The 12,502-nt window shown below is 53.3% G+C and overlaps 1 protein-coding gene across 1 annotated transcript in view; it reads left to right on the top strand.

Annotated features, from left to right (window-relative positions):
• Positions 1 to 946: 946 nt before the first annotated feature.
• Positions 947 to 12,502, top strand: part of LOC133348824 (sarcoplasmic/endoplasmic reticulum calcium ATPase 1-like) — a 40,812-nt gene continuing 29,256 nt past the window's right edge. Inside the window, 3 exon segments of the mRNA XM_061561854.1 lie at positions 947 to 1,311; positions 9,369 to 9,386; positions 10,830 to 10,912. Of these exon segments, the coding sequence (XP_061417838.1) occupies positions 1,194 to 1,311; positions 9,369 to 9,386; positions 10,830 to 10,912 (219 nt within the window). The 5' untranslated portion in view covers positions 947 to 1,193.

Below are 12,502 nucleotides of genomic sequence, written 5' to 3' on the forward strand. Positions count from 1 at the left end.
GGGGGCCCTGTGAACAACCACGCACAAACACCCCCCATACATTCCCTGCAGGTGAATCGCTTTAATTGGACCAAGTAACGTGGGGTGCGTGTGAGTGAGTGAAGGAGTGCGTGCTGGGAATGACATTCATTGGCAGTCCAACTTAATCGGAGCAGACCTGTCCACCCACCTACAATTTTGAACCGTGGTTGGTGAATCGCACAGAGATGGCCCGAAACTGTGAGCCTCCCATCAGGTGGCCAGATAATAGCAGTACAGCAAGTAGGTATCATTTATAGCACAGTACGTATAAGTGGAATTGAGTTATCCCACGGTGTGCGTGAAGTTTTCTCCCGGGACTCGGCTTCTTCCCACGTGCAATCGAGTCATGATTTAAACAGGGACTTTTGCCAAACTTCCCACTGTAGGGCTCTTAAAAAAAAGCGACGAGAGACTCAATCCCATTGCAGATTATTTTACCTTTTAAAGTCCGTCTCCCTGCTCAAACGAGCAACGGGATGCAGCTTGTTTCTGCTGGTGGCCCTGAGCCAGTGGTGGAAATTCCACATTCCTATGGCAGGGAATAGATTTGTGACACGCATTGCAGTTGTCCTGGTTTACATGAAGGACGATGAAAAAAGTCCTGGCAAGGGCTGCTGTCCCTGCAGGGAGACGTGAGCGAGGGAGAGCAGGAGTAAGGCGAAGATGGAGACTGTCGGGCATAAAGACAGGAGGCAGGGGGAGAGCCACGCTTGTATTGTAAAAGTAAAACGCGGCTGAACTTTCTCTAGATGGCTCCACCCTAGCCGAGCTCATACCTCCCCAAACGGACCAACTCCGATCAAAACACGGAAGGGCAGGGGAAGAGGAGGCGCAGGACGGGGGAGGGGGGAGGAGGAAATTAATTGAACGACGTTGGGTGGAGGCGAGGCGTGGATTCGGGGACTGTGGGGGGGTTGAGACTGCCTCTTCCTCCTCCTCCCTCGACTCCGCCAAGACGGGAGGAGCACGCAGCTCCATCTGGGGCTGAGCCAGGCGACGTCGTCCTATAGAAGAGAGTTACTGCACTCCGATCGCGTGAGTCAGTAGGGGAGAAAGAGGCACGGAGGAAGCAGAAAGTTGCAGCTGTGCAGAGCACGCACGGCGCAGCAATCGTAAGCGCAGGGGATTCCTGCGAAAGGCGACGCAAGAGGAGGGGCGGAGTGGCGGAGGCGATGGATAACTCTTACGTTAAAGAGGCGAAGGAGGTCCTGGCCTATTTCGGGGTGGACGAAAGCAAGGGGCTGTCGCAAGACGAGGTGGTGATTCTGCGAAAAAAGCACGGTCCCAACGGTGGGTGAGGTGTCCGTGCGTGCGTGGGTGGGTGTGTGCGTGGGTTTCTTGCACGGGTGTGCGCGCATACGATTGGTGGTGTGTCACTTTCTACACGGTGTGTGCAAGTGTGTGTGTGTGTGTTACTCTTCGTCATGACTGCGCGTGTCCTGCACGGGTGTGTGCGCGTGTGCTTTGCGTTTACGCGAGAGAAAATCCCGGCAGGGAATGTCAAAGCGCTTGACGGGCTCCCGTCATGTGAATGTGGAATTACCGCCGTCGAGTTCGCGTCGAGGCCGGAAAGCTCCGTCTGAGTCTGGGGGGGGGGGCTCTCTTCGTCTCTCTCTCTCTCGAGTTGTTTACGAGTCCAAGTGCGAGCGCGTGCGGTGGCGCTCTGCGTGCCCATGAGACGCGTGTGGGGAGCGGTGGCGCGGCGGTTAGCGCACTGCGCTCGACGAACCCGTCGACCTGAGGTCAATTCCAGGCCACGGGCCAGCATCGGTGGCGAGTGATGTCTGAACCCGAACTGGGCCTCTCCTCGGTCTACTCGGCCTTAAAACGAGTGCCTGGCGCGGCGTGTGAACATCAGCATTGGGGAGACAAAGGCGGCCGGGCATGGGGCTGGCCACCCACCCCCGCGTGTGTCTTCCCGGCCTTCATAGGTGCTCGCTAACAGCACTTGCCCCAACAGTCTGATGAAGCTATACGGGGAGTCTTTGTGTATGTACGTGTGGCTGTGTGTGTGTGTGTGTGCTGCGTTTGTTGTAGCTGCGTATATCTTTGTCCGTGTGTGTGTGTCTTGTATGTGCGTGTGTGTGTGTACGTGTGTGTATCGCTGCGTGTGTGTGTGTGTGTCGCTGCGTGTGTGTGTGTACACGTGTGTGTGTCGCTGCGTGTGTGTGTGTACGTGTGTGTGTGTACACGTGTGTGTGTACGTGTGTGTGTGTACACGTGTGTGTGTGTACGTGTTGCTGCGTTGCTGGCCACCCACCCACCTCCTCTTACGCCTTGGCAGCCTCAGCACTTGCCCCAAACGGCGTGTTAAGGCAATACGGGGGCAGGGGGAGGTGGTGGGAGGCTCTGTCTTTGTGCTTGGCGAGGTGTGTGTACGTGTGTGTGTGTGTGTCGCTGCGTGTGTGTCGCTGCGTGTGTGTGTGTTTGGCTCTGCCATGTCAACCTGGGCGGGGGAGTCGAACCTGAACTCCGTGGGGCTTCGCGTCACTCCGCCTCAGGGCGGGGGGGGGCAGTGCGGCCACACCTGGGCACATTCCTGCCCCCCCCCCCCAGCCACCAGCACCACGCCCTGCGTCTGAAGAGCAGGGGGGGACACGCGGGGGGCTCCCGGTGGCGCAGGCTTCGCTCGGGCGTGCCTGGAATGTTTGGCGTGTACGTGTGGATGTGTGTGAATGTGTGTGGATGTGTGTACACGCGGCGTGCGTGTTGTCTGTGTGGGAAGGGGGGGGGTTAAGCGCTGCGCTACGAACCCGGCGGCCCGAGTTCGATTCCCGCTCCACGAGCACCACAAGTGACGATTATATGAAGCGGAACTGGGCCTCCCGTAGGTCGACTCAGCCTCGAATGAGTCGTGGGGTGTAAACATCGCCACTGGAGAGATAAAGGCGGCCGGGCGTAGTGCTGGCCAACCATCTCGTGTGCCGTTCCGGCCTTAATAGGTGCTCACTAACATCACTTGCCCCAACAGTCTGCTCGGGGTATGAAGGGGGATCTTTTGTCTTTGTGTGTGGAGCGGTGGCGCAGTGGTTGCGCTGTGAACCCGGCGACCCGAATGGCTCATGGCGAACATCTGTGACGAATTTCTGCACCGGTCAAAAAAAAATAACACGAGTACCTTGGTGCGATGTGTCAGTCACTAGAGAGACAAAGGCGGCCGTGGGATGGACTATAGTCCCGCCCTCGTGTGCCGTGTTGCTCTCCATGTGTGCTCGCTAACAGCAACTTGCCACCACCAACAACAACAACAGCAGCAGCAGCCTGTGTTGGGGGGATCTTCTTCGTCTCTGTATTTGGGTCCACACACACAATCCCCAAACAGAGTCGAGAGAAAGTGTGTAAGTGGGAGGGTGCGCGTGAGTGTGAACGTGAGAGAGCCTTTGAATTTGACTTCACTTCAGGATGGCATTTAGAAGCGCACCTAGCCTGGCACAATCGCAGTGGCGCGGGTGGATGTACACAATGAGAACGTGTCGATATTCTATTTTACTTTTATTAATTTTTTTTACCTACGTGACTTTACCGAAAAAACCTAAGAATATGAATCCTTGCAGTCACGAAAGCTTCAAATCTAGAAGAACGTGTCGACACCGCGTATACACCCACACTCTCCACGTATACGCACATCACGATGTGTACGTTGTGGCTCGTGTGCGTGTGAACGCGCGTGTACATGTGTGTGTGTATGTGATTGTGCCAGCGCGTCTGTGCGTGAGTACTGTGTGTGGTCGCGTGCCTGTGTGTTTTGCGTGGGAGTGGTGGTGCAGCGGTTAGCGCGCCGCCCTACGAACCCGGTCACCCGAGTTTGATTACCGCTTACGCCGACCAACACCAATGAGACGATGATATGCTATTTGGTTCTTTCGGTAAAGTCGCGTATAAAGAGAAAATAATAAATTAAATACTAGCATACGACGTTTCGATTGCAACACAAGCAATCATCTTTAGGTATAAATGAAATAGAAACACAAATCTAGTATACTTAGAAATGTAATGTAATACAACAGAGAGTCGGATAACATAACAGTCATCACCTTACCTGGTTGATTACGTTCTTCCTGAGAATGCTAAATTTGAGAGAGAGATAAAACACAGAACCAGAGACATATAGACAGACATATAAGTAGCGACAGATATCACAGAGATACATAGAGAGAGAGAGACGTACATAGGCACACAGATGATATGAGCCGGTCTTGGGCCTCCCCGAGGTCGACTTTCGTGCAGCGTGTAAAGATCGCCACTGGGGAGACAAAGGCGGCCTGGCGCGGTGCTGGCCACCCACCACCCCCTCGTGTGCAGTGCCGGCCTTCATAGGTGTTACTCGCTAACAGCACTTGCCCCAACAGTCTGTTAAGGCTACACGGGGAGCTTTGTCTTTGGGGAAAAGTTCAATTTCTGCTTCCGGCCAATATTGGTGACATTTCTCTGAACCGGCCTCCTCTAAGTCAACTCGGCCTTAAACGAATACCTGGTGGAAACAAAGGCGGTCACCTACCCCCTTGACCTTCGAGGTGGTTGCTAAGAGTCTGTTAAAGGCTTTATGGAGGATATGTGTGTCTTTGTGGTGCGTGTACACACGTGCCACCTCTCGATCCTGCAACCCAGCACCTGCATGGGAGCCGATTTCATCGCTCCGTCTCCTCGGGTCACGTTCCATTCCGTCCTTCGACCAGCAATCACCCTTCTAGCCCGTACCTCCGATTGGCACGGTTGGCTACGTACGGTGCGAAATAAGTTAAACGTACATGCATAGCCGTGACGTGGCCTGCCCAAGCCCATGATAATCACATCACGGTACCCATCCCACAGTGATCCATCAACCCCGTGTCTCAGTGCTGGCCCCGGGGGGGGAGGGGGGGCTCAAGGCTTGCTGCCACTCCCTATTTATGTGGCGCAATTCCACAAACGAGTTTTTGTGTTTGTGTTTTTTTCTCCTCTGAGAAAAAAAAATCCGCGCGTTACATAATCATAATCACGCATCCTCATCATCGGCAGCATTTCATAACCTGCCCTCTCAACACTTGTGATGTCACTGATGGGCAAATGTAATGTGTATATTCGTGGAGTTACACGTAGTGTGTAAACGTGATGTGCGCACGTGCTGTCGCGTGTACGCGTGGCGGTGTGTACAGATGCTGTGGTGTGTAGACGTTGCGTGGTGTATACACGTGGCGTGTTGTGGGCACGTGGTGTGTACACGCAGCTCGCCAGAATCTCAGTCCCACATTTCCTGGCTTTTGAAAGAACGACCCAACAATTGACACCACCCCGGCCGTCTCCCCCCCACGTGCGCTTGAATGGCAGACCGCCTGCCGGTACCGGATGTGGTACCGGGTGTCACAGGTTTGGCCTGCGACGTGGCAGTTCGTACACGAGATGATGGCGAGTGGCTGCACTGGATTCTTGACTTTATCTGTGCGGAGTGTTGCGTTGCGACACTCCCTTCGTACGCGTGGTGGGTTTTCTCAGGGCAACTCTGGCCTCCTTCCACGCGAAAGTCAAACGCGTACCTTTCTAAAGCTGGCCAAACATAGCAGGACCCTTCCTAAAAAAACAAGTCTTCACACTCAGGATTTCATGGGCAGCGAAAGGGCGTTATCATTGATTTGGAGAGAATACTGCCTGGCTGACACGGAGTGAAGGTTGTCAGCGTAAGGTACTACTACTCCTGCCACGACAGTGCATGCCTTTCCATAATAGTCCTATATTCTCCAGTACAGTACTGTCCTTGAGAACATCTGGTAACCCTAAAGCATTATTCGCGCATGCGTGATGCACTCCACCGCGTGTACGCAGCTATCACGAGGACGAAGGAGGGCGAGATGGATACGGCAGGAATGCCAAAATAATTTCTGAGCTGTTCCGGCTGAAATTAAGGGCTGGAAATAAGCACGACGCCCCGCGGCCAACGCGGCGTTGGGGAGGCCCTCGACCAGCAGTGGATTGGCAAATAGGCTGCACGTGGACTTGGATGCAGTGACAGATTAAGCTCATGCGGGGCCTGTAGCATATGTTATAAAGGGGCCCTAAATAAAAATAATAAAACAAATGTTTAACTTGCATAGTAAAGTATTTGATTTTCTCATTTCCTACATAGCCAGATAATACCTTAAACACCCAGACGTTCAAAAGTTGAAGGCAGTATAGTACTATAGTAATAGAGCAAGTGCATAATCACTGAACCGGAATTAATAGCTTGAAAGCGTTTAGCGTGGGGCCCTTGAAAGTGCCAGGCACAGTAGCATATGTAGCTACTTGTGCTACTGGGATAATCCGGTACTGCCTGGATGGTTGGTTGGTAGGGGAGAGAACCAGGAACCCACCTCGTATGAAGACGCGACCCCCAACTCACGTCAAATTATCGTGCGGTGGCTATTTTAGGAACTCGAAGGTCCGGGACCCGCCCTGATCGGCACGCGGACTTTTGGGCGTGGTGCCAAATGAGAGCTCTCAGTTGAATACTCTGCGAATCAGAAAACCCACATCGTAACTGAATAATACAATCCTAGTAATAATAATAATCATGCACGTGGGAACACCATCACTTTACAACAACACACAAACGTCTACACAAAAAAAGCACCGAGTCTTTGTGAAAGTATGCAAATATAAACCCATCGGCAGCAGTTCTGATGAAGTGCATTATGGGTCTCTTATATGAGGTGACCATCAACAAAACATCTGAGCTAATGTGACCGACCGACGGTCGTGACGAGTCCATGGACCAATACCACACGCGCATGTATTTATTGGCGCCATCAGGGTCGGCAAAACGTTGCATCGTATCAGCATTTTTACATCGCCAATAAAAATGTTTTTTTATTACAATCGGCAATAACCTTTTTGATAAGGAACTTATCGCACAATCCACTTTGATTTGCTAAATACGGAAACCGCTCCGTTATCGCTAAATGTTTGCCGCTACCCGCGCGGTGCTAAATTCTGGCGTGGCTCGTTGATTGGAAGCTTTCTCTGAACTCCCATCACCACCAGCATCAGCAGTAGCAGCCTGCCTGCGTGCTGTATTCTGTGAGCGTTCGAGTTGATTTTTTTTGGTGAACCAGCTGAGAACTCCGGAGACTGGGATAGAGAGTCACCCGAGATCACCAACATTACAAAAAAAAAACGCAAATTTAAAAATAATGAAGCACAGCATTGGAGTTGAAGAGAAATCCGCACAGAAACAAACTTGCAACACGCACGAGGAATCGAAACCCGTATTGGACAAACATGAAATCGGTGTTAAATGAAAGTTAATTATCAAACTCCCTGCAGCGCACGACGGCTCGGGCAGATTATTTTTAGAACTGACCACGGTGCAATATACTAAATTAAGTTGAATGAACTTCAATTATTAAACTGATATATGTGACGACAGTATTACTATGTAAACAAAGAATACATGTCAGAGGCGCGTGTTGACTGCATAGAGTGTGTTCACACTCACCTGCAGGCCCGCCCATACCGCACATCTATGAAAAAAAGCTTCATAGCATATCGGATTCCTTCTCCAGTCTAAATAAATCTTCTGATTCCGTGTATGACTGATGCTGTGTGTGTGTGGTCTGGCTGTGTGTGCTCTGTTTAAATAGACCGTATGTGAATGTGTGTGCAGTGGCCGTGTGTTTTACTGTGGGTTTTCGCTGAACGTGAGTAGGGGTGTGTGTGTGTAAACATCGCCAGTGGGGAGACAAAGGCGGCCGGGCGTAGTCCTGGCCACCCCCACCCCCTTGTGTGCCATTCCGGCCTTCGTAGGCGAAACTCGCTAACTGCACTTGCCCCAAAAGTATGTTGAAGGCTACAAGGGGGATCTTTGTCTTGTGTTGACCCACGGGCACACGATGTTGTGGCTTGTGGGTGTCTCTCAGATCGAAAACAGTTTGAGAGCATTCATCCAAATTGTCGCTGTCCCTGGAGTTTCTCGTTGCCATTACGATTAAATGCGTGCGTCTCGTAGCCAAATGTGGGTGTCTCTTACCCTTGTTCAACACTATATATACACACACACACAACATCTAAATTGTCTCTTCGTCCTGAGCCTATGGAGCAACAGCACACCTCACCCAAATGGGATGCTCGTGAAACGATTGGCACATATTTAATTGGAATGAGTAATACATGAACAGCGTAGATTACAATGAAGGCGGTATTTTTTATTTAAACGAAAGCCACTTTCTGCTCGGACAAGTGTGGGGATGGCGCTTGACATGGAGGGTGCCAGTCTGGGCAAATAAACGAACGCTAACGACTGCATTGGGGCCGTCCATAAATGACGTCACGCACCTGGGGGGGGGGGGGTCAGACATTTGTGACGATGTGTGACGAGGGGGGGGGGGTTTGAGAAATGTGACATCACATCGAAATGCGCAACTTTAAATAAATATAGACAACACGTTCTACTTAATTAAATAGACTTTGTAATAAATGTTTTCTCCTACAACATCAGAGTGCATCGCCACATTAAATACGCACTACAATGACAATAGTTTAAAGCGATTTGAGGGGCGGGGGACAGAGCTTTGTGACGTCATATTTTAAGGGGGGGGGTCTGACTTTTTGTGACGCCGTGTGACGAGGGGGGGGGGGGAGTCAAAAATCGTCCAAAATCGCGTGACGTCATTTATGGACGGCCCCATTGGCAAACTTGACACAGAATGGTACGAATATGCATGGACCCTGAGTCGAGCATTACGAGTTACTACAGCTCCGCTTTGCACGAAAACTCGTGTGTAGGTGTGTGTCTACTGTATGGGGAGCGGTGGCGCAGTGGTTAGGACACTGCGTTCCGAATCCGGTGACCCGAGTTCGATTTCCGCTCACGTCTAACACAGGTGACGGACGTCTGAACCGGCCCGGGGCTTCACCTAGGTCGACTCAGCCTTAAATTAGCACCCGGTGTGGTGTGTAAACATTTGTACTGGGAAGACAAAGGCGGTCTGCGCGTTGTGCTTGTCACCCACCCGCTCGCATTCCGCGCTGGTTCTCAATAGGCGCTCGCTAACTGCACTTTTCTCAATGCGGTGTTTTTTTTGCCGGCTATCTGGGGGATCTTTGTCTTTGTGTCTTATAAAGCGTGGTGAATGTAATTGCTGTCGCCAGCCGGGGGGGGGGGTGAGGGGGGTCCCGCGCCCCCCCCCCCCCCACGTTGCTATTTGTGAAACAAGGCGATGCTGTTTGCACTGCGCCGCTAATTCGCGCGCGTTTGCCCCATTACGCCTAATGAGGCGTGAGCTCACTGGTGGCACGCACTCGGTCAGTCACTCACCCGGTGTCTCTCCCCTCTTCCTCCTCCCCCTCCTCCTGCTGCTGCCTGACCCGCACCACGCGCGCCTTGCCGGGAACAGAGCTCCCAGCGGAAGAAGGTGAGCGAGCTGCAGTGTACATACGCACGTGCACGTACACACGCACGCGCACGTACACACGCACGTACACACTCGCACGCATGTACACTAACACGCGCACGCATGCACACACGCACGTACACACTCACACGCGTGCACATGCACGTACACTAACACGCTTACGTACACACTCACAAGCACGTACACACGCGCACGTACATACACCAACACGCGCACGTACGAACACGCATGCACACACGCACGTACACACTCACACGCGTGCACATGCACGTACACTAACACGCTTACGTACACACTCACAAGCACGTACACACGCGCACGTACATACACCAACACGCGCACGTACGAACACGCATGCACACACGCACGTACACACACGCACGTACACACTCACACGTGTACGCATGCACACACGAAAGTACGCACTAACGCACACATGCACTAACGCACTTACGCATTCACGCACTTGCACACGAACACACGACACGACAACTATGCCCGTCGGCACACGTGCTGACACATGCAGAGTGCACGAGGGGGTGGACTTGGCCGGATATCACGCTCGAGCCTCTGCTGCCTCCCCAGCGGTGATATTCGCACAACCTCGAGGGTGGCAAGGCTCACCTGCAACTGATCTGTTGTTCTTCTTCTCGGTTCTTTCGGTAAAGTCACGTAGAATGGAAATAATAAAATAATACAAATAAAACATAATAGTTTTATTATTTATTATTTCCATTCTACGTGACTTTACCGAAAGAACCAAGAAGATGAATCCCTCCAGTCACGAAAGCTTCAAATCGAAATTTTGATCTGTTGTTGTTCACCTTTGGGAATTCTTCCTGGGAGGCTGGAATAGTGCGGTGCAGGGATCACTGAGCGTGCGCTCGGGGCAATTGTGGTTATGCCGTTTCCCTGGGGACACGAGTCAAGTTCAGCCAAGGGATAAACCCGGATCAGTATCCCGAGGATTCAAATGCACCGCTGGCCCGTGATCCCTTTTTAATGCTTTGTGCATTCACCAGATTCCGAGGCTGTGTGCGTGCATGATGCGCGTGCCCCATTGCGTGTACCTCTATCCTCTGTGTGTGCGCGCGCGTGTCTATGGGCGTGTGGTGGGAGCGGTAGTGTAGCGGGTAGCGGTTAGCGTGCTGCGCTACGAACCCGGCGACCAGAGTTCGATTCCCGTTCACGGCCAACACCGGTAACGTTTATCTGAACCGGTCCTGGGCCTCCCCTAGATCGACTGGGCCTCAAATGAGTACCTGGTGCGGTGTGTAAAACATCACCACTAGGGAGACAAAGGCGGCCGGTTGTGGTGCTGGCCACCAATCCCCTCGTCTGCCGTGCCGGCCTTTAAAGGTGCTCGCTAACAGCACTTGCCCCAACAGAATGTTAAGGCTATACGGGGGATCTTTGTGTCTTGTTGTGCGCGTGTGTGCACAGGCAAGACGCTATGGGAGCTGGTGGCCGAGCAGTTCCAGAACCTCCTGGTGCGAATTCTTCTCCTCGCTGCCACGGTCTCCTTCGTAAGTCCCCGTTGATTTTTTCATCTCGCTGTGCACAGCGACGCATTCTCCGAGGCGGTCACCTGACGTGGGAGTGGTCCGACTGCGTGCGTTCTCGTGGATGTGCGCTGTACAGCTCTCCGACACGTTTTCGGGTCCCGTGCCCGACGTTTCGCACCACGTTGCTAGAAGCTTCTACAGACATGGGTGTCATTGGAGAGTGTTGGGAGCAGTCCGATTTGAAGCTGCGGTCAGAAACGCTCGCAGGGTCTCCCTGCTCCAACGAGCGTCGTGGTGGCGGTGGTACTCGTCTCTTCTGGCGGTGGTGGAAATTCCACATTATTATGGCAGTGGCTGTCATTTTTCGAGTGGGATCACTGCGTTTGCACTTCTCACATGAGAGTCAAATACAAACCACAAACCATCAGCCCACTCTACTTGAGTAACAGACGGCTGAAACCCGGATTCGAACTCGGGTTTATCGGCAGTGCTGGCTCAGTGTCCGTGACCCCTGAACCACTCGGCTATCCTGAACCCGACAGGAAGTTGAACTCACGACTTCCGATTGTGAGTCGTGCTACTCTGCCCGCGCCCCGGCCCACCGCATGAATCATCGCTCTCGCACCGGCTGTGGTTTACCAGGAAGGCGCCACCTCCTCCTCCACTCTCCATGCAGACCCGCAGCATGTTCCGTGAGAGGTGAAGCAAGCCCTGGTCAGGTCTGTGCATCACAGGGTGACCCCCGTGAGCCTTGCCCCAGTCGCGCCGAGTACATATTTGAAAACTAATTTCTTTTGAAAATTAATTTCTTTAAAGCAGTTTTTCGTGTTTAGTTTGTTGGTCCTTCCCGCACGCGTCCAATTAGCACGATTGGCCATGTACGGCGCGAAAGAAGTTGAGCAGACGTACATTTTAAACGTCGTGCTCACGGACTCGGGACAACAATCCCGGTGCCTCTCCTGCTGCGAGGGCGACCCCGCCAAGTGGGGACGGCCGCGTGGGACGCCGCTAAACGAATGATTGCCAACCCCTTCCACTCCAGTGCGCTCGGCGTGAGCGCCGAGCCGTGAAGCGCCGAGGAAATGAAACGGACGTCGCATGGCTTCAGCGTTGCACCGCGCGGTGCAAAGGTTGGCAGCGGTGCCACTGGACCCGTGAGCCGGAGGTCACTGGTTCGATTCCATCTTCCGGCGTGACAGTTGAAATTACGGGGGGCAAGTTTCCTAACTCCCCCCCCCCCCGTGCCCCCTCCTACACCGCCACCTCTCCACCCAGCGGTGTGGATAGACACACCGCAGTCAGGTCAATCGGTAGGCCGCGTGTGGTGGGGTGACGTGCGGGCGTGCCCACATCTTGGCAGGCGTCTGTCCAGCGCGGAAGAGTAGGCCGAGCATACCGTGTAGACCAGAGGAGGGGCTCTCTTACGAGTTCCCTCTTAGCCGAAGGCCCCTTCCGCCAGCGGTGGCGCGAGCATGGAATTGCAGGGCTGCGCCTTTGCCCCTCGCACCCATGCGCTCACCGCAGCGACGCGCCGCGACGACGCTGCGCTCGTTGCTATCGACGAGTCGTCGTTTCAGCTGACGGCGGCGGCACGGGAAGGCGACGCCCGTA

This window comes from Lethenteron reissneri, chromosome 28, assembly GCF_015708825.2.
Source record: "Lethenteron reissneri isolate LAM-NWPU_2019-01 chromosome 28, ASM1570882v1, whole genome shotgun sequence".
In the NCBI taxonomy this organism is placed as follows: Eukaryota; Metazoa; Chordata; class Hyperoartia; order Petromyzontiformes; family Petromyzontidae; genus Lethenteron; species Lethenteron reissneri.